The sequence below is a fragment of the Scyliorhinus canicula genome, chromosome 7 (genome assembly GCF_902713615.1).
Source record: "Scyliorhinus canicula chromosome 7, sScyCan1.1, whole genome shotgun sequence".
Lineage (NCBI taxonomy): Eukaryota > Metazoa > Chordata > Chondrichthyes > Carcharhiniformes > Scyliorhinidae > Scyliorhinus > Scyliorhinus canicula.
This window is the reverse complement of record NC_052152.1, coordinates 206,067,697-206,090,390: the sequence shown is the minus strand read 5'-3', so window position 1 is coordinate 206,090,390 and position 22,694 is coordinate 206,067,697. Positions and strand designations below refer to the sequence as shown.

Below are 22,694 nucleotides of genomic sequence, written 5' to 3'. Positions count from 1 at the left end.
ACTGGAATGCTGCGTAGCTCCGCCTGTCGTTCCACCTGGAGTCGCTGCAGTATTTGAGAAAACGCCAAAGAGTTGAGTGCACCCAGCTGCAGTTATGACCTTTGAACAATCATTCATGTCAGACCCCACAGATTCTGATCACTTTGTGTTTCTCCATATGAGTTATGGGAAAGAGATTGCATCCATGGAGATATTACTTGGTTCCTAACTGGGCATTATCCTGTATCATATGATATACCATCTGTTCAAAGCTCTGTATATATAATTTTGCATTCTTAATTAGGAGACATTGCAATTACAGTTAGACCTGCTTGCTTATTAGCACCAACCTTGGTTGTCACTATATGAATATACATAAGGAGAATGTAGCTCTTTATTTTTTGCAGATTTTTTTCTGTCAGGATATTGATGTGCCTTCCTTTTTATCCATGCCCACACCAATTAGATTAGGTTTCACGATGAATGCAGAATATTTTGTTTATATGTTCATGAAGCTGACATGGGAAAGAGACCATGGTTATCGCACTAACAGAGAAGCAGATTAAGAAACCCTGGGGGAAGAGTAGTCTCCACTTAGTCAGCACCTAAGAATTCCAGTTTCGGTTCATTCTACTCATTCTCTGCAAACTGCTAAGTTTCCTCGGCTTGGCATTGACACTGTTGAGCAGCTCCAATGAGAACTTTCCATATTTTCTACAAGTTAGCAAGTCCTGTTTATCCGTCACGTAGTGCTCAACGACCTACATTGCTCTTGGGCTGCCAAAACAAAATTTTTTTTAAATAATTCTCATCTTCAAATCTCTAACCTCAAATCTCTAACCTCATCCAGCGCTACAACCCACCAAGATCTCTGCACCCCTCCATTTTTGGTCCCTTGAGCATCCCCGATTTCCTTTGCTCCATCATTAGCAGCGTGTCTTCAGCGTCTACGCCCTAACCTCAAGATGTTCCTTCCAAAAACCTCTTCCATCTCTTTACCCCCTTTCCCCCCTTTAAGGTGTGTCATGAATCTGCCCGTCAACAGCAGTAAAACGAATGTAACAAAACATAATGGGATGCGAGATATCCAGCAACAAGTAGGAATCTTCCTAGAGACAGTAGTGGACAGTTTTCAAAAGGCCTCAATGAGATGTGTGTCTCCTAGTAGCGGGTTTAGAAAACAGTTAAATAAGAATAAAATGTGAATAGCTTATGGGGAGAAACAGCTAATAGACATTTGGAAAGATAATGAGGTATACATAACCAGGTATACACTGGTTAATGTATAGTCAAGGAAGTTATTAAGGGAATCAGAGGTTATGGGGAGAAGACCGGAGAATGGGGATGATTGAATGGCAGAGCAGACTCGATGGGCCAAGTGGCCTAATTCTGCTCCTAGGTTTTCTGATCTAAGTTGAGAGGGGTGACGGCCAAATACACAGAATGCATAATCAAAGAGGAACAAAGGTATAATTGGCTGACGACCAGATGCCAGGCAGGCAGTTAACAGCTGGCCGTCTCAGAATGCTGACAAGCCCGTTTACAGCCACCCGGCTTGAAGGCCAAATTTCACAGCTAACAGTCTTGAAGTCTTAGAGCCAAGGCAGTGCAGAAAACGTTGTAAAGGCAGTTTAAATATCTTCGTTGGACCAGACAAAGACGTTTCCCATCCCTGTGTTGTAACTATAAGCTGGTTATTTAAGTTAGATGTTGTTTGGGGAACAGTGAAGTCGAAGGCTTAGAGTTCAGGTATCGTAGATATATTTTGGAATAAGGGGTATGTTCTACATAAATTGTATGTGTTTAATAATTTATATACCATAATTGCCTGAGAGTAGAGTAGTCCTGTTCATGTATATTTGTCATTACTTTAATAATAACTAGTCTTTAATAATAATTGCTACACAGCGATTGGGCTGTTTATTCTCACTGGAGTTTCACTTATCTCAAAGCAAAACTGCACACCCCTACGAACCGCTGTTCCAAGTTGGGATAACATCATCGTGATTTTTTTTAAAAATTTAAAGTACCCAATTAATTTTTTCCAATTAAGAGGCAATTTAGCGTGGCCAATCCACCTAACCAGCACATCTTTGGGTTGTGGGGGCGAAACCCACGCAAACACGGGGAGAATGTGCAAACTCCACACGGACAGTGACCCAGAGCCGGGATCGAACCTGGGACCTCAGCGCCGTGAGGTTGCAGGGCTAACCCACTGCGCCACCGTGCTGCCCCACATCAGCGTGATTCATGACGGATGCTTCTTAAAACATACCCCTTTGATCAAGCTTGTGGTCACCCATCCAAATAGCTCCTTATGTAAGCCGGTGTCACATGCTCCTATTAAACTCTTTGGGATGTTTCATTATGTTAAAGAGACACTCTATACGTTTTTGTTGTTGTTTGAACTTAGCCGGGAACTGTGACATCTTGGTGTGCAGAGGTCAGTTTCTAAGTTTGAGGGTGATACGAAACTTGGAAACGTTGTAAATTGTGAGAGGAACAGTGCAGAAGTTCAGAGGGACATGGATAAGTTGGTGGAGTGGGCAGATATGTGTCTGATGAAGCTCAATGTAGAGAAATGTGAGGAAGTGGTAGGAAGAACATGACAAGCAATATAAAATATGGGGTGCAATTCTTAAAAGGGCGCAGGAGCAGAGGGAGCTGGGTGTGTCTGTGCAGAGATCATTGAAGGCGGCAGGGCAGCTGGAGAGCAGTTAATAAAGCAGAGATAGGGCAGTACGGTGGGGTAGTGGGTTAGCACTGCTGCCTCACAGCGCCAAGGTCCCAGATTCAATCCCGGCTCTGGATCACTGTCCATGTGGTGTTTGCACATTCTCCCCGTGTTTACGTGGGTTTCACCCCCACACCCAAAGATGTAGGCTAAGTGGATTGGCCATGCTAAATTGCCCCTTAATTGGAAAAAATTAATTGAGTACTCTAAATTTTTTAAAAATAAAGCAGATAGTATTCTGGGATTTATTAATAGGGGCGTAGAGTTCAAGAGCAAGGAGGGTATGCTTATACGAGACACTAGTGTACAGTTGTGAATGCCACACTATAGGGAGGATGGAAACACATTGGAGAGAGTGCAGAACAGATTGACAAGAATGGTTCCAGTGATGAGAAACTTCAGGCATTCATAGAACATACAGTGCAGAAGGAGGCCATTCGGCCCGAGTCTGCACCGACCTACATAAGCCCTCACTTCCACCCTATCCCTATAACCCAATAACCCCTCCTCACCTTTGTCACTAAATCATGGCCAATCCACCTAACCTGCACGTCTTTGGACTGTGGAAGGAAACCGGAGCACCCGGAGAAAACCCACACGCACACACAGAGAACTCCACACAGTCAGTGACCCAGCGGGGGATCGAACCTGGGACCCTGGCGCTGTGAAGCTACAGTGCTATCCACTTGTGCTGCCCCTGAGGATAGAATGGAGCGAGTGGGGCTGGTCTCCTTGCTGAGAAGGAGGCTAAGAGGAGTTTTGAAAGAGATGTTCAAAACCATGACCGAATTGATAGGGAGAAACTGTTCCCTGTTCTCACTCGTAAAAGGATTGAGAACGAGGACAAAGATTCAAAATGATTTCATTTTGACACAGCGAGTGGTCCAGGTCTGGAATGCACTGTCTGGAAGTGTGGTAGAGGGAGGTTCAATCGAGGTATTCAAGGGGGCACGGATACGGGGAAAAGGATGGAGAATGACACAAAGTCATAATGTTCATTGAGTGCCGGCCGGTACATTCACAGTGGGACGAATGGCCTCCTTCAGCGCTTCTGCACCGGTGATCTTTTTTCCAACAGATTTCTTTGGCATCAGATTTGCAATATACCTGTTTGAGTCTTTCCCCCCTCCCCCCCCCCCCCCCCCCCATCTCCTTTTATCCCATTCACCCTAAGTGCTATGTCTAATTGCTTCTTGAAAACATGCATGTTTGGCCTCAACTAGTTCCTGTGGTAATAGATTCCACAGGCCACCCACTCTCTGGGTGAAGAAATTTCTCCTAATCACTGTCCTAAATGGTCTACCCCGTATCCACAGACTGTGACCACTGGTTCTGGACACCCCCCACCATCGGGAACATCCTTCCTGCATCTGCTCTGTCCAGTCCTGTTAGAATTTTATAAGTTCCCATGATATTCTTCTCTCTCTCTCTCGCTCTCGCTCTCTCTCTCTCTCTTTCCCCCCCCCCCCCCCATTCTTCTGAACTTCAGCGAGAACAGTCCTAACCTATCTAATTTATGGTCATTCAGATAATCTGCCTTCCCGTTTTTGCTACCAAAGTAGATTTATCACATTTATCCAAATTATACTGCATCTGTGCATTTTCCCACTCACTCAGCTTGTCCAAATATCTCTGCATCCTCCTCAGAGTTTGCCCTCCCACTCGGCTTGATAAATATTGTGAATAACTGGGGTCCCTACAGTATCCCTCTAGCCACTGCTTGCCATTTGGAAGATGACCCGTCTATTCCTACTTTGTTTCCTGTCCGCCAATCAGTTTTCTATCAATACATTACCCCCAAACCCATTCACTTTAATTTTACACGCTAATCTTTCCTGTGGGACTTTTCCTTCTGAAAGTCCAAATAGATCACATCATTGGCACCCCCTCAGCAATTCTATCAGTTACATCCTCGAAGAAATCCAGTAGATTTTTTCAAGCATGATTTCCCTTTCATAGATCCATGCTGACTGTCCGATCCTGCCATTCTTTTCCAAGTTTCAGGAGACAAGAGTCAACCGCATTGCTGTGGGTCCGGAGTCACCTATCGGCCACACCGGGTAAGGATGATGGATTTCCTTCCCTAGAGGGTTGTTTTTGAAAACTCACCACTCTTCTTAGAATTCCCCCTATACCAAAAAGGGTCGATATTCTAAATGGTGAACAGGGATTCTCACTCCCTGACTCCGATGCAGGCTTCGGTGGGTGCTATTCAGGTCAAACTATATTTTCAAGTTATCCCCCAGTATAACCCATACCTTCACTGAAGATTTTATCTACTTACCACTTAGTAGCATCGATGTCCTGGGTCCTGCATTGCTAAATAACTTAACAACCTGAAAAAGTGTTTTTTTCTTAAGTTATTTTATTATTATATTTTTTCTTTTAAAAGCTGCAAACACTTTCTTTATAGAAAGGTAAAAAGATCTTGCTTCTGGATCCTTCCTGTTGGTTGAAGGGACCTTCAGGCCCATCTTGACACTCAATCTTCTTTAAATTCTGGTCATTTTGGGATGTATTCGCTGGTTAGCTCTGTTGCTGTGTCTTGTTGATCCATGTACTGAGCTATCAGAGCTAACTCTGCTAGCTATCTCTAAACTGACTCTGACTCCTGTTTAAATTCTAGTCTTCCTTAGATGTATAACTGTTTAAACTCGGCTGCTTGTCTTGTCTTTCCCATGACCGAGCTCTCTCTCTGAGTTCTCCTCCCCTTCTCTCCTGTTGCTGTTTCTGTTGTTGTTGCTGCTGTTGCACGTTTTACTATGGGCGTAAAACGCGTTTATTGGAGTGTATTAACACGCCTCCGAGTTCGACGTGTGCTTAACACTACTAGGCTCTGTTCTATGTAATTATTTAGCTCTGGAGTCGCCAGTTGCCGTATAGGCAACGTCACAAGTATTCCAAGGTCAAGTTCAAAGTAATAAAGACGATACACCGATTAGTAAAGTTCAAACGATCAATATTTATTATACAGTTATAATAAATACTCATGCACACACTAAGAGACTAAGCTATAACTAAACTTAAGCGAACAGAATACTTATCTAACAGGAACAGGCAAGGTCAGAGAACGAGGCCTTCGTCCTGGTCTGGCACTGCAGCCTTCAGCAAGCGTTCTGGTACTTGGGAGTCTAGTGGGCTTGGATCGCGTAGCGAGCGTTGAACTTACGGTTTCGGCGGCTGGTGCTCAACGGCTGGAGTCAGGATGCAAGATGTCAGTCAGAGCCGGAGCACGGGTTTAACAGACCGGGCTCTGTGGGGAATTTGCTTTTATACCCCTCTCTAATGTCCTTGCCCCCTTCTAGGCGGGCTCTACCTTTCGGTACCGATTGGAACGTTTCCAAACGGCTACCTTCGAAATCCTCCAATGCGGGGCTTCCCTCGATGTTGGGGGGTGGTTTCGATATTCGTTACTCTGGTGCCATCCTGTCTGCTCCACCAATTAAGTGCTACATTGAGATGGAAATGTTGCCATTGTGTGTGCCTGGATCTGGGCTGCCTCATCAGAATGTTAAGCGCTTTGCCATTAACACCTTTGGCTTGGAGATCTGCACCTGGCCAGAAAACTGGTTTGCTGCTTGCAAAATGCTAATTAGTTGAGAGCAGGCTGTCTGTTCTCACTAAACAGGCTTTCCCTGCTGTCTTCCATTTTAGTTTGGCTCAGTGTCCATTTTGCGTGGCCAGCATGGCTACACTGCTCCCTGGGTTTATATTCTCTTTCTAACAATTATTAAGTTTTTAGAGCCTTATTGTAAATTAACTTATTTCCCTTTGATTGTTAAAAAGTATCTGATGTAAACATTCTAATGCAACTAAGTATTCATTCTGGGCATAACCTCGCCTCTCAGATCTGATTACATTGTCCTTTGTGATGTACAAAGTTCCTTTGGTTTCAATAGGTGTTACTTTTAATTCTGTGATTTCGAATCGTTTAATTTTCAAATTGTCCCCAACTCATAACTTTGCCTTTGATTTTGACTTTAAATTCTGTCTCTCGTAGACAGGTCGTCTCCAATTTTCTTTTAATTGACTTGATGTTTGTAGAATTTTACACTTAGAATTAACACCAAATTCAACTGAGCATCACCCATCCTTTCCAGCTGTTTGCAAAGAGAGTTTATTTCAATTAAGGTGTGAGACTGCTTTTAGCTGTATGCTAAAATTTAACTTGGTTATGACTTGAAAGACCTGCCTGCTTTAAACATTCGTCACTTAATTCAATTGAAACTCTCGTCCATACCTTTCCAGATGCTTCCTGAGATAGTTACTTTCAATGAAGGTGAAATGAGCCATTGTTTTAGCTGAAACCTGTGTGTTTGATAAGCCTGCTTGTGAGAAAGAATCTGCATTTTATAATCCTGCTCTTTGCAGCTGCTATTAACCTACTGTGGGATCTTTCCCTGTATCCTCTCAGACCAGATATTGCCAGACTTCCATGTTTCAAATGACACATTTTTCTGTATTTTCAATTACAGGGTGTCGGTGAACCAGATGGGTTTTTACAACAATCAATAAGAATTTCATGGTCACCGTTACTGAGACTAGTTTCCAATTCCAGTTTTAATGATCAGTTAAATTGCATCAGCTGCCATGTGCAATTTGAACCCATGTCCCTAGAGCTGGATTATTAGTCCAACTACCGTACCACTGCACCACTGTCTTCCTCCAAGTACTGATATTCTTGGATCAATAAAGGCCTGTTATCGTGAGAAAAACAACATTTCCGTGAAACTGGTTGGTTGACAATTTGACAGAATGACAGAGTTCAGAAGAGGCCCTTTGGCCCATCGAGTCTGCACCAGTGCATGAAAGACACCTGACCTACCTACCTAATCTCATCTGTCAGCACTTGGCCCATAACCTTGATGTTAAGACGTGCCAAGTGCTCATCCGGGTACTTTTTAAAGGATGTGAGGCAACCCACCTCTACCACCCTCCCAGGCAGTGCATTCCAGACCCTCACCACCCTCTGGGTAAAAAGGTTTTTCCCTTACATTCCCCCCCCCCCCCCCCCCCCCCCCCCCAAAAAAAAAACCTCCTGCCCCTCATCTTGAACTTGTGTCCCACATGACTCACCCTTTAACTCATAATCCTGTACACCTCGATCAGGCTGCCCCTCAGTCTTCTCTGCTCCAGCAAAAACAACCACAGCCTATCCAACCTCTCTTCATAACTTGTGTTCCATCCCAGGCAACATCCTGGTGAATCTCCTCTGCACCCCCTCCAGTGCAATCACATCCTTCCAATAATGTAGCAACGAGACTAACATCTGAGTGGATTGGTGAGAAATCCATGCACTCTACTTTGGTTGCATCTGGCATTTATTTTGGAATGTGGTGTGCCTGACCACAGGGCGCCTGTTGGTTCACACGCTCCTCATTCTTGCCCTGAATGTTGCAATATAGGATAGCTATTGCGGATTGTTTTATCTTTCTGAATTTGTACGCGTGTGAAATGATAGCTGGGATGAAGGAATAGTGTGAGTTTGAATCATTTTCTTGTGATGGCCTTGAGATCTTTCCAACCTTTTTGTCTAGTATAGTTGAGCTTTCTTGTTTAATATTTTTTTTTCTGCGTTAAACATTCATCAGACTCCTGTGAATTTGTTCAGTAACTTTCCTCCGCCTTTGCTGAAAAGATGTTGGAATCTATTGAGCCGCTTTTGCTCTGAAATGTGACTTGTCCGGTATTATTAAAACTCCTGGGATTGTAATAGGACTAACTCCAGTGAAAATTCTGGGATTTGTACACTAGGAAGAACACAAGGAGGAATTGTGTGCCAAAAATATTTCAACGTTTTTCTGTTAGTCCAGGTGATGCTTTGCACCATGTGTTTTTGAATGTATGAGCCATTCAGTTCTCTGAATAGATTTTGGTTTGTTCAGTTTGCATTGTGATGGAGAGTGCACTTGGTTAGCTGGTTACCCTCACAAACCCTCCACACAATTCAGTTGAACCATTGCCTCGCATTGTGGCATTCCAACTAGTGACCTAGAGGTTGAGATTACAAATCCCACAATGGATTAAATCACCGTTGAATGCTGCCACCCTGAAATATGACTGATACGAACACCCAACTGGCTCATTCATGAACTTGCTGGCCTTGCCCGAACCATGCTACACAATTATCCTCTCATTTGGTTTTCTCAGATGACACTGTGCATGAATAGGAGCAGGAGTAGGCAATTCAACCCCTCAAGCCTGCTACACCATTCAATACCATCGTGACTCATCTCCTCTCGGCCTCAATGCCCCTTAAATATACCGTGAATATAGGAACAGGAGTCAGCTAATGATCCCCTCAAGCCCCTTTTGCCATCTAGATCATAAAATTTACAGTGCAGAAGGAGGCCATTCGGCCCACTGCGGCTGCATCAGCCTATGGAAAGATCAACCCATCCAAGCCCACAACTCCACCCTACCCGCGTAATCCAGTAACCCCATCTAACGTTTTGGGATATTAAGGGCAATGTAGCATGGCTAATCCACCTAACCTGCACATCTTTGGACTGTGGAAGGAAACAGGAGCACCCGGAGGAAACCCAAGCGCACGCGGGGAGAAAGTGCAGGCTCCGCACAGAGTGACCCAAGCCAGGAATCGAACCTGGGACTCTGGAGCTGTGAAGCACCTGTGCTAACCACTGTGCTATCGTGCCGCCCATTTTTTTTAATGTACCCTCCGTTATGGTCTCCTTATCTGAGGAAGGAGGTTTTTGCTATAGAGGGATTGCAGAGGTTAAATTTAGAGTATCTAATTTTTTTTTTCCCAATTATGGGGCAATTTAGCGTGGCCAATTCTCCCACTCTGCACATTCCTTTTGGGTTGTGGGGGCGAGACTGACACAGACACAGGGACAATTTGCAAACCCCACGCAGACAGTGACCGGGGGCCGGGATCAAAGGCAGTAGTGCTAACTACTACGCCACCATGCCGCCCCTGGAAGCGGCCAAATGAATAGATTACAACCAATCCTAACTTTATCTACCCGTGCTTGTTCCATTACCACCTTCGCCTAACTAAAGTCTATCTGGCTGAAATTGTAAGTTTTTACCTTGCTCCAATCCTTCCCTCACCCCCCCCCCCCCCCCCTCCCCCACAACCAATCCAAGGAAAAGGTTCCTCTCCATGTGCTCTGTCAGACACTTTATCATTTTAAACATCTCAATTAGATCGGCTGTTGCTCAAGATTACAAGTCTAGTCTATGCAACCTCTCCTCGCAATTTAATCTCTTTGACTCGAGTATCATTTTGGTGACATAGTACCTGGAGATGGACAATCAATGCAGCAGTTTCCATATCCTCCATAACAGTTAGAAATTACAGGTTTGGTAATGCAAGCGTATCATTCAACATCCAAGTTTTATCAACATTGCTTATTTTGTGTACAGTATCTTACATCTTTGTTCAATCTCTTTCCACTCAGGCTCTACTGGATAAGTATCTTATCGCCAATGCATCCCAGCCTATGTGCAAGGTCTTCTATCTGAAAATGAAGGGAGATTACTTCAGATACCTCTCTGAGGTTGCAAATGGGGAGAAAAAGAAAGGTGTGTTTGGAGATCTGATCACTTCCGTGTGCCAACTGTGTGACCACAGCACAATTGAAGTCTGTTGTTTTGTCAACTCCCAGTAAGTCAATCATTGGTTCACTGGATCCCCCATGTGTGGGTCATGAAGGATTGACATGTACCCATAAGATTGCAACAATCTGGTGGGACTGACAGACTAGCTCAAACTGTGTTTGAAAAACTAATGTTTGTGTTTTAGGGCAGAATCATGGCTGGCACAGGTAATTAAGGGTTTATGTGATGTTCCATTTTGTTATTGTCTCATCTCCCTTGTTTTGCATATTTTGTAAATTGACATGAATTGCTTTTCTGTAAATGAAGATGTTGGCATTTCCTGTTAGCATTTGCTCATGGCAAAACATCCCATCTTTCTGCAGTGCCCCCAATACGCAGTTTTAGAAAGACACAATGGGGCCTGTCCAATTTTATATTGAGCTGAGGCACCACTGGCAAGACCCAGTTACATAGTTTTTAGAACATAGAACAGTACAGCACAGAACAGGCCCTTCGGCCCTCGATGTTGTGCCGAGCAATGATCACCCTACTCAAACCCACGTATCCACCCTATACCCGTAACCCAACAACTCCCCCCCCTTAACCTTACTATTAGGACACTACGGGCAATTTAGCATGGCCAATCCACCTAACCCGCACATCTTTGGACTGTGGGAGGAAACCGGAGCACCCGGAGGAAACCCACGCACACACGGGGAGGACGTGCAGACTCCACACAGACAGTGACCCAGCCGGGAATCGAACCTGGGCCCCTGGAGCTGTGAAGCATTTATGCTAACCACCATGCTACCGTGCTGCCCCTAATTTTCCGAAGGATATCCGTCATTTACAATAAAATATGCTTGCAACTCCCACCAGTTCCCAGTTCTTTGGCAGTATGAAATTCTACTCCCTGTTTGTTATGGGCCAGGGTTTAGAAAACCCCAAAGGATCATGGAGTTCACCTGACCCACAACTTTTAATAGATTGTGGTATGGGGAGCACACGGCCCACTCTACAGGTGTGGTACAGCAGAAATGGAAAAGTTTTTTAAAAGCTAAACAATGTTTATTCTATGAATTCAAGTTAACCTTTTTAAAACATACAGTGAACATCTTAGCAACCATTAATTCAAATACAACCCCCAAAGAATACAACACTAAGTAATGCTTACGCTGTCCTTTTAACATCCAGAAGACTTACAAAAGAAACGCCTTTTAACAGAAGCACATCAGTTTAAAGTCACGACTGAAAACATTTATAATTCTGAATTCACCAAATGATCAAGAGAGATAGTCTTTTCATGGCAGAGAGATCAACAGTACACCTGCTCTGTCTGGCTTCAGCTCCAACACTGAAAACAAAACTAAAACACACCCTGCAGCAAACGGCCTAAAACGAAAGTAAAAAGCTGACAGACAGCCCAGCTCCACCCACACTCTGACATCATTGATAAACACCCATTTCTTTAAAACCCATTTCTTAAAGATACTCTCACATGACACTGTTTCAATAACAATGATTTACATTTATACAGTGTCTTCAATATAGGAAAAAGTTCCAAATTGCTTGACAAGAGTATTAACACTAAAATAAATAAAGGTTGGAATACTCCGCTCTCGGAGGGTGCCTCACTCACTGACAAGTGGTGAGACGCCAGCATTGACTGAAGTGGAAGACACTTTGTCAGGCAATTAAGTGGGCATTAACAGCCACCACCACCACTGCCCCCGCACACACACACTCCAAGGTGACATGCAGGCCACAGAGTTTTACCAGTTGTGCAGGCTGCGTGTCCTCATCTGAAGCCGTAAAGATTACACTGGATGGGGGTGGGAAAGAGACCCATAAGTAGTCACTAATTGGCCTCCTAAGGGACTCTGGGAGTGGATGTGAGGCAGGAAAGTCAATCATGGGTCTTCCAGCCCAGAACTTGCTTCCGGTGGAGGTGGGAAGGTGTCTGGTATTGGCCCTGTTGCCAACCCACCAAATCTGCAGACCACTGGCCTCCTTTCTGGGCTAAAGATTACCTGCCGGGGGGAGCTGGATTACCTGCCGGGGGGAGCTGGATTACCTGCCGGGGGGAGCTGGATTACCTGCCGGGGGGAGCTGGATTACCTGCCGGGGGGAGCTGGATTACCTGCCGGGGGGAGTTGGATTACCTGCCGGGGGGGAGCTGGATTACCTGGTGAGAGAGAAAGGTTGATTGTGTGAGAGAGGGTACGAAGCATAAATACCAGGGTAGACCAGTTGGGTTGAATGACCTGCTTCTGTGCTGTAAATTGGATGTTGTAACACTGGATTCCATATGTGGGCAGTAGGTAGTAATTTCTCAGTGAGACATTACCACTTCTGATTCGTGTGCACAAGCATCTACTTCCAGCATCAACCTCTCCTGTTCTTTTCAAAGAAACGGTGGAAAGCTCACAGCAGTCCTATCAGGAGGCATTTGATATCGGTACGACTGAAATGGGTCCAACACATCCCATCCGACTTGGCCTGGCTCTCAACTTCTCCGTGTTTTACTACGAGATCAAGAACTCTCCTGAAAAGGCGTGCGAGCTGGCAAAGAAAGTAAGTAACATCAAAGGAGTTATTCAAGGTGTGGCTAGTAACGTGTAGTGGTGCCAAGATCTGTCTCCAGCGCTCAACATATCCCCTTCTCCCATTTAGTTTTTAAAAATAAATTTAGAGTACCCAATTTTCTTTTTCCAGGTAAGGGACAATTTAGCATGGCCAATCCACCTACCCCGGACATCTTTGGGTTGTGGGGGTGAGATCCACGCACACAGATAAAGAATGTGCAAACTGCACACGGACAGTGAACCGAGGCCGGGATCAAACTCAGGTCCTCGACGCCGTGAGGCAGCAGTGCTAACCACTGCGCCACCGTGCTGCCCCCTTCTCCCAGTTCATGCTTGAGTAGATGATCGCGTATGGATTTATTTCAGCCCTCGCCCACATTTCTCCCTTTCTAACTGTTTTTTCATCCGGTATAGGCCATCTACTGATACCTGTTGCAACTGCCCTGTCTCATAGAATCACAGAGCCATTACAACACAAAGGAGACCATTCAGCTGGTTGCAGCTGCACTGACTGTCCAGAGGTGCACGTTACGCAGTGCCATTCCTCCACCTTCTGCCCATAGACCTGCATGCTCTTCCTTTTCAGATAACAATCGATTCAATTCCCGCTTGAAAGCCTCAATTGAAGCTGGTCCACCGCACACTCCTACATTGCATTCCAGGCCCTAACCCTTGTTCCTTGAAAAGGTTTTTCTCATGTCTCCATTGCTCCTTTTGCATATGATCTTACATCTGTGCCCTCTGGTTCTTGATCCTTCCACCATTGGGAACAGTTTCTCCCTGTCAAGACCCCACATGATTTTGAATGCCTCTATTAAAACTGCACTTAACCTTCTTTCCTCCAAGGAAAACCGTCCCAAATTCTCCAATCTATCTACATAACAGGTTTCTCCTACTTGGGACTGTTCTTGTGAATCTTTTCAGCACTCTCTCTAATGCCATCAAATTGTTCTAAAGTTTGCCCCCCAGAACAGGATGCAGTACTCTAATTGAGGCTAAACCATGTGCTATGCAAATTTAAGTTACGAATTTAGGTTGTGTCAGAGACTTGGTAGATTCATGAACTGTAATAATAATAATCGCTTATTGTCACAAGTAGGCTTCAATGAAGCTACTGTGAAAAGCCCCTAGTTGCCACATTCCGGCGCCTGTTCGGGGAGGCTGGTACGGGAATTGAACGCGCGCTGCTGGCCTTGTTCTGCATTACAAGCCAGCTGTTCAACCCACTGTGCTAAACCAGCCCCTTCCTAGTTCTGCTAGTGAAGCGGATAACCTCACATTACCCACACTATACTGCATCTGCCGTGCATGTGCCCACTCACTCAGCCTGTCCAAATCCCACTGAAGTATCTCTGAATTCTCCTCACAGCTCACCCTCCCACCCAACTTTGTATCATCTTCAAACTGCAGGGGCCATCATTGCTATGCAATATCCTTATCCAGTGTTCACGCACTCTACTAACAGTCACAGGATAGTGATCAGGGATTGATGCCTTGCTTGATTTCTCTTTTCTCCCCTACCCACTCTTCCCTTCTTCACCACCTTTTCCTGCTGTGATGAGTCTTCGTTCATGAGTTGCTGCTTTGGTTGGGATCAATGAGCTGAGCACAGTCAGACTCTAGGCTCTTGCCCCTTCTGCTCTCTCTAATGCCATTAGAAAGAGTGTGGATCACGCATTAGTTTAACAAATTGGAAAATCTGGAGTGCTTCCAGTCGTGCAAAGAAGGACCGAGTGACAGGAGAGAAACCTTATTAATCATTCCCTCTAGTTTCATGTCATTGCATTTACTCCAACCTCAAATCTCCCATTTTCTCCCTTTGTTTTCTCAATTCGCCACTGGCTTCTCACACTCTGGGTACCCGTCAGTCTGGAAGCTGCCAGGCTTCCCCGAGTGCTAGATATATAAAATCTTGGGAATATTCTGCTAAATCCAGACTGCGTACAGATGGAAATTAAATGAAATGAAAATTGCTTATTGTCATGAGTAGGCTTCAATGAAGTCACTGTGAAAAGCCCCTAGTCGCCTGTCCGGGGAGGCTGGTACGGGAATTGAACCGTGCTGCTGGCCTGCCTTGGTCTGCTTTCAAAGCCAGCGATTTAGCCCAGTGAGCTAAACCAGCCCCTGGGATTGCATTGATACCACAACCCGCCAGAAACTTCACATATAACAACCCCTGACTTATACTTATATAGACCATTTAACAAACGCCCCAAGGTGCTGTACAGGGGAATTGTACAGCAACGTATGACACCAAGCCACATCAGGAGGTGCTGGGCCTGATGACCAAAAGCTTGCTCAATGGGCTCGGTTTAGGAGGAAGGGGGAGAGGTTGCTGGAAGGGATCCAGAGCTTTGGACCAGGGCAGTAAAAGACGTGATTACATTTCAGGACTGCACAAGAGGCCAGAATTAGATATCTCGGAGGGCTATGGGAGCTGAAGGAGATTACAGAGATAAGGAGAGGCGAGACCATGGAGAGATTTGAATGAAAGGATAAGAATGTTAAAATCAAGACATTGCTTGACCGGGAGATAATGTAGGTCAGCAAACAACGGACTGATAGGGGAACAGGACTTGCTGTGAAGACAGACATGGGCAGCCGAGCTTCATATTTACAGAGGTAGTAAATTATTTTTGAAGTAAAGTGCAAGCAAAAACAACCATTGAATGCACGTCAAGATCCCGCAGCAATAACTAGTTGAGTGATTGAGTGACCAGTTTATCTGTTTTTAAGGAAAGTTTTGAATCTGGGAAGAATGATGACAACACGAGATGAACTCTGCCCCTCATATAATGATATGGGATCTTTAAATTTCTACTTACAGGAATTCCAATGCAGCGGTGCTGTCTGTCAATCTAGACTGCTTATTTCTGGAGTGGGCTTTTAACCCAAACTTTCTGGCTACGAGACCAGCATGACATCAGCTGAGTCAGGCTGGTGCTGTGCGGTTTCGGCTGAAGGGACATGCAGGCTGTATGCGTGTGATTTTCGCTCCACATTAGTTAAGATGTTCGGAACAGGTCGGCAAGGTTGAGCCAAGTGTTGCACTTGTGGTTTCATCTCTGCCCACAGGAGCCTGGAGATGTCCCAGTCCAATTTTAAAATCGTGACCCTGACAAGCAGCGTCTGGCAAAGGGAAAGAAAATAGGTGTGTACACTCGCTCATACTGGCTTACCCAAAGCACGGGAAGAGAGAGGAAAGGTAGAGGGCTGAATTTTCCTGGGAATTGTCAACAGCTGATAGCGGGTGGGGAAGGTGGCGTGGAAGTTGCCAAAGGTAACTGCAGATTCCTCCGTCGTGTAGTCGTGTCCCCCCACCCCTCGGAGACCAGTTCGGTTTTACGTTGTTTCTGCCCCTCACACCCACAGGAGTGGGTGATTCAGGAGTAGTGGCCTGATAATGATATACTGATGAATTCAAACGAGCCCAAAACAATTCCGCTACCTGGGGATCCACACTAAAGACATGGAACCAGATGAGGCAACATTTCAGTCTAACCGAGCTGACCCCCATCTGCGGAAATCACAAATTCCCACCTGCCATGCTCGACGCCACTTTTAAGAGACAGGAAAGGGGTTACTAACAGATAGGGGGTCATGGGGGACAGACTAGCGACACTGAGCGGACTAATGGAAGACCTGGAACTACCGACAGGACAGGAATTTGTGCACCTTCAAGTCAAGAACTTCGTCCACAAGGAGACGTTAGGATACCCCAGGGTCCCAAGAAACACACTATTAGAGGAACTGATAAACACGGACGGCAAAGAAGGGGGGAACTGCGGGAACATCTATGGAGAGTTACTGGACAGGGCAAGACTACCACTGGACGAGACCAGACGGAAATGGGAGGACGAACTGGGGACAGAAGTGGGTTGGGGATTCTGGAGTGAAGCACCGAGCAGAGCCAGCTCCACCTCCTCCTGATCAGCCTCATGCAGTTTAAAGTGATGTACAGAGCGCACCTGACCAGAACCCGAATGATCACGTTCTTCCCAGAGGTGGAGGACAAATGTGAACGGTGCCAGAGGGGCCCGGCCAACCACACCCACATGCTCTGGACCTGCCCCAGACTTGTAGGGTTCTGGACAGCCTCCTTCGAAGCAATGTCCAAGGTTGTGGGGATGAGAGTGGAGCCGTGCCGGAGAGTGGCAATCTTCGGGGTATAGGAGCAGCCAGAACTACACATGGGGAAGAGGGCCGACGCCCTCTCTTTCGCTTCCCTTTGCTGGAGAATCCTGCTCGGCTGGCGATCGGCAGCACCACACACAGCTGCAGAGTGGCTGGCAGACCTGGTGGAATTTCTCCATCTGGAGGAGATCAAGTACACCATCCGAGTGTTGGTCGAGGGCGTCCATGAAGCGTAGGGACCAATCATCAGCCTCTTTCAAGACCTGTTCGAGGCCAACAGCAAGTAGGGAAAGAGGGAGAGGTGGGGTAGAACAGACAAGGAGGTGGGAAGGGGAGAAGAAATGAGGAAACCCAGGGGAACTACAAGGAGGAGCGTGGAGGGGGAGGAGGTGGGGCAGGAATCCCCCCCCCCCCGAACCAACAAGGCCTGCAACAAAATACACAGAAGCGGGGGGGAAGAAAAAAGGACAGGAGCTCAGCGGTAAAACACCCAGGTCGGAAGCGGGGGATACCAAGAAGAGTGGGGGGGGGGGGGGGGGAGAAGATATACCAAGAAAGATGTATGTAAATAAGAAACTGTATAAATTGTAAATATCAGACACAAAAGTTTCACTCTGTAAAATTGAAAATGCCAATAAAAAACTTTTTAAAAAAAGATATACTGATGAATTCTGAAATGATGATCCTGACGTTGAGTGTTGGGGAAGGTGCCCCATTACTGACTGGAGGGGGCAATCCCGTCACACAGTCACAGAAAACAAAAATCTCGTGAGATTTTCCATTCCCGTTGGAAAACCCACCCATCCCGACCGGGAGTAGAAATCCCGACTCGAGCGTTTCACCTCAAAGCACCGGAAAGCCGTTGATCAGCTATCAAAGTATCAGTTCATCCTGCTGGCTGGCACTATAAAGGTAACACTAATTCCCAAAGCCAGTCGTCTTTGCACATGCACATTCATCCCACACACAGCTTTTCCCACTAGTCACACCATTGGCCTGCGCCTCTCGGCCCATTCACTGGAGCCGCTTCTGGTTGGGAGTCTGTGTGAAGTGAAGCCATCCGACGACTCCTCGCTGCCGGTGATTCTCGCACTCCACCTTTCTCACATAACCACAATCTCTGGATCAGAGTCACAATGTGCTAGTCCCTCTGTCTCTCATTGTGCCTGCTCGGCCGTCCTCCACCGCCTCTCCTGAGCCACCATCTCCCGCACTCTGGGTCAGACAATGCACCAATTTCACCCCCTTGCCCGCACCCCGCCAGAACTCGGAACCTCGCTCATTCAGACAAAGAGCTGACACTCCAGGCAGCTTGAGCTCAACCGGTGTGGCAATTGGCTGAGTGCAGAAGGACTGACAGCCAGTTGTGTGCAGTGATAACGAACCTCACCCTTACCTTGTGTTTGCAGGCATTCGATGAAGCAATTTCGGAGCTGGACAGCCTGACTGATGATTCATACAAAGACAGCACCTTGATTATGCAATTACTTCGGGACAATTTAACTGTACGTATTACCACAAGGGAAAAACTCCCAAAGATTAAAATTAAATCACTTTTTTTAAATGGTCTTGATGCGCATCCTATTCAAGTTGTGTTTCAGATTAGGGAGTGAGAAATACTGGCAGGGTGAGCGGAGTCCTTACCCACTTCCATGCTAGCGATTCTTTGCATTTTAAAACAAAGTCTTCCTTAAAGCAGCTCTGATCAGTAAGTTCTAAAACTCCACTTGACCATTTAACAAAAGTAGAACTGCGGATACTAGAGAGAACCGCAGAGTTTCATATCAATAACCTTTCATCATGAAAAATGAAATGAAAATCGCTTATTGTCACAAGTAGGCTTTAAATGAAGTTACTGTGAAAAGCCCCTAGTCACCACATTCCGACGCCTGTTCGGGGAGGCTGGTATGGGAATTGAACTGTGCTGCTGGCCTGCCTTGGTCTGCTTTAAAAGCCAGTGATTTAGCCCTGTGCTAAACCAGCCCCTGACCATCATACTGGCAAAGTGAGCTTAAATCATTACCCACTTTCACACAAACAATTCCTTGCACTTAAAAATCTGCTCTAAAGTAGCTCTGAACAGTACTGGGAAAACTAGAAGAAATGTAACAATTTTCTAAGCACCTACAGAGGCGGGGACGGACACAGGCGGGGTAGTCAGGAATCGGTGGTGGGGGGTAGTCAGGTTGGGATGAGGAGATGTCGGTGGATTGAGGGGGTGTCAGTGTGTGATTGATTTGGGGGGTGGGGGGTGTAGGGTGGGGGGTGTAGGATAGGATTTTTATGTCCAACATTTCCTGGGGTAACCATCCAGGTATGTAAGTCGGAACCATCTGAAGTGTCTAACTCTTGGGTCAGAGACTTTTTCGGAGCGTCCCGGGGGAGCAAGGCAATTGACCCTCAAGAGTCCAGATTTCCCAGGAACTTCCCACGAAGCCAGTCTCTCTGACAAACCAGAGACCAGAGGTTCTGAGCCCAGAAGGACAGGAGCAGAATCATTCCTAGTTTATGTGACAGTCTAAATCTAAAATATGCTACCTCCCATCATGCTACATTAACCTGCATCTGCCCTCGTTTGTCCTGCTTACCGAAGGTATGTCCATCTGCTAATCCCTCTTCACAATAGACTCAGCAGGCGGCAAAATGGCAGTAAAACCAGGAACTGTCTGCTGCGTGTATACTGAGGGCTGGACGAAGCGTATTTTAAATGTTGTATGAAATATTAGTGGTACAGTCGGGCATTGACTGTTACTGACTTGGTAAATCCAGAGCACATGGGGGAGGATTTAGAAACGAGGATTCCCAGGATAGTAGGTGGGATACAGGGACGACGTGATGATGCATTTTGTAAACATTGGGTTATATGCACCGCAGATGAAGTCACGAAAGTTCCTGATTGAGGTGAAGGGGAGATCCCTGAACAGGAAGCTGGAAACTTGGAAGTCCAAGAAACACTGGTTTAGTGCAGGGGAAGTCTCTTTACACATGAGGATAATGAGTTTGTGGATTGAATTCTTAAAGCTTAAGGATGGCAGTTCAATTGATGCTTACGTAAGAGTATAAAGGGCAGTGAAATGGAATTAAAAAGATGGAGCTGCCATGGTTAACCATGACCGATTGTCATTCCTGTGTTCCAATGCAGTGATGACTTTCCGTATTACCGACTGAAACTACTTATCTATATTTGAAACTAATATCTTCATTGAGATGCTGCAAACGCACTTTTTCAAATAAGAACATTTGCCACTCTGTGTTCAATTTGTTCCTCAATTTTTAATATGAGTTTTTCTTTTCTCTTTTTTTTGCAGTTATGGACATCAGACAGTCAGGGAGATGAAGGAGATGCTGGCGATGCGCAGAACTAAACTATCTGTTACACTTACAACTTATCCATCGATTTATTTTCACATACTCCTGTCTGGCCAAACTGCCCCACCATTCCCCCTCTCCTCCTCTTGTTCCTCTTTTTCAAGACAATGCACACCATTTATTTGACTCCACAGGGTTTCACACCAACGTGCTGTGCTCTGATGTGCTGACAAAACACTGGACTGGAAGAGGCTTACACCAGGGCAGCTCTGAGCTTCCCTGCTTGTAATTGTTGTCTTAATCTGGCTGGGTATCATGGTGTAAAACCAAGTGGCAAAAGGTTCAGAATTTGTTCGGGCAGCTAGCCTGGTCTGGGGGGAGAGGGAGAAAATAAGGGGAGGCGAGAGGGGAATGTGAAAGAACTGTATACTATGGGCACCGCTTGGTGAGGGATATGCTGCTTGTTAAATGAATCAACCCTGGAAGGTAGAGGGCTTCCTTGATTGTACCTGCTTTGTGACTTGCCCCTCTTAAATAGACCCGGGGTTTTCATTCCCTCAGTCCTATTGCCCAAGTGCGCACTCCCACTGGCAAGCAGTATTTTCTTCCCCCTCCTGCCCTGCTCAGCGAGCACGCTCCCCTGGAGTTGCGTCCGTGTCGATGACTACGGGACTGCCCCAGTTCTGCTGTGGCCACAGGGTTCTTATCTCGTAATCATGGGAATCTATAGGGAAGGGAATGCTGGTGGCCTTCATGCTGGAGCCTTTACCCAGTCGGAATTCTGATTGTGCTGATGTTTGACCTTCAGGTGTTGGTGAAGTTCTGACAAAGCAGGCTCGCCCCCCCCCCCCCCCCCCCTCTCCCCTTCCACACACACTTTCTCCTCCTCCCACATAGTCAATGGGGCACGCCTGCCACTTTCCGAGTTCTGACTGTGTTTTATGTTCTGTTCCTGGTGTCTCTGATCGTTGTGCTCGGCTAGCTCTGCTGTCTCTGTTCACTCTGCTCTGGGTTCCCTACGCTCTCCTCTTTTGCTCTTTTCCCCCACACCACACCACACCATCCCCAGAGCAAAATGGGGACTCTATAACACTTTGCACCATTGCAGCAATTTGTGTTATTCTTCTTTAGGTTTTTTTTTCTTGCACAAATCTCAATCACGTGTTGTAATAACTGATACCTTCAACAACCCTATCCACCCCTCATCTCGTTCTGATTCTAATCACTATTTGAATAAATGCTTTTGGTATATTGATACTATTGAATTTCTTCAGACCTGTCACACAAACGTGGACCTTTCCCTCCAGCTTTCGGCTCCTGATACCATGACTATCTTGGGTGAGTGGGGGTAGCTGCATGATGATGTTTCAGTTTACAGTTCCCCTGGAGTTCTATGGTTTCCCAAAATTAGAACCATGGACATGAAGAAAGTGCGCAGGTTTTAATGATGCAGTCCTAGTTGATTTCGTCTTCGATCAAAATAATACCTGTGTCCAAATGTGAATTTGGCAAAATCAGTAATTGACTTAATCTTTCCCACTGTTGTCCCAAATGATGAGCTGACTCTCAGCTGGCAAGCTGAACAGTCGGTTCTGTATGTGGGCTGAGTGGTTTGATCGTTCTCTGCTAACACGGCTGCTGACGTGCACAGTAGGGGAAAAAAGTTGACGCTATCTTGAGGGAGGGAAAAAGCCCTGGGTGGAAACGGACAAATTGGTCAGTATCCTAATGCGTTTCCTGTTGGGTTTTTTTTAGTTACATTCCAAGGATGTGCAATTCCGATTTGTCCTTTTCAGTCTGTTGTCCACTGGAGAACTCGGTGTGCGCTGAAATAATAAATTGAAATCACTTTTTGACTGAACAAACATGCAGTTGAACTCTAGGTGACCTCTGATAGTGAGTGTGGAGCGGATTCTGACCTCGTGTCTGTATATCTGGTAGCTGCCTTCCTGCTTTGTTTTTACTGACCAGTATTCTGCCTCCCGTCGCTTCTGTGACCGTTGTAGCACGCACGTGATTGTGTAACAGTAGTACGAAACATATTAAAAAGAAACTTTTTTTTGATGTACGAATAGATTTGTGTAAGTCTTTTAAATGGACTGTGGGGAAAATAAATTCAAAATGTGTACACAACAGCTCGGTTAAGAAAATAAAGGTTCTATCGAATAACTCGTGTTGTTTTACATTGTCTCACTGAGTAATTTAATGATGCCCACAACTCCCAAGGTGGGAATTATTCTGTGTTGTCTTTTTTTGTTTAATTAAGCTTGTACCAAGCCAGCACATCTTTTGGGATGTGGGGGCGAAACCCACGCAGACACGGGGAGAATGTGCAAACTCCACACAGACAGTGACCCAGAGCCGGGATCGAACCTGGGACCTTGGTGCCG

At 45.8% G+C, this 22,694-nt stretch overlaps 1 protein-coding gene across 3 annotated transcripts in view; it reads left to right on the top strand.

Annotated features, from left to right (window-relative positions):
• Nucleotides 1–22,473, top strand: part of LOC119969748 (14-3-3 protein beta/alpha-1-like) — an 81,694-nt gene extending 59,221 nt beyond the window's left edge. For all 3 annotated transcript variants that reach the window (XM_038803789.1, XM_038803788.1, XM_038803790.1), the window contains exons 3-6: nucleotides 10,138–10,261; nucleotides 12,687–12,850; nucleotides 18,405–18,500; nucleotides 20,304–22,473. In XM_038803789.1, the coding sequence (XP_038659717.1) occupies nucleotides 10,138–10,261; nucleotides 12,687–12,850; nucleotides 18,405–18,500; nucleotides 20,304–20,360 (441 nt within the window). In that variant the 3' untranslated portion in view covers nucleotides 20,361–22,473. The remainder of the gene's footprint in view (nucleotides 1–10,137; nucleotides 10,262–12,686; nucleotides 12,851–18,404; nucleotides 18,501–20,303) is intronic.
• Nucleotides 22,474–22,694: the final 221 nt, after the last annotated feature.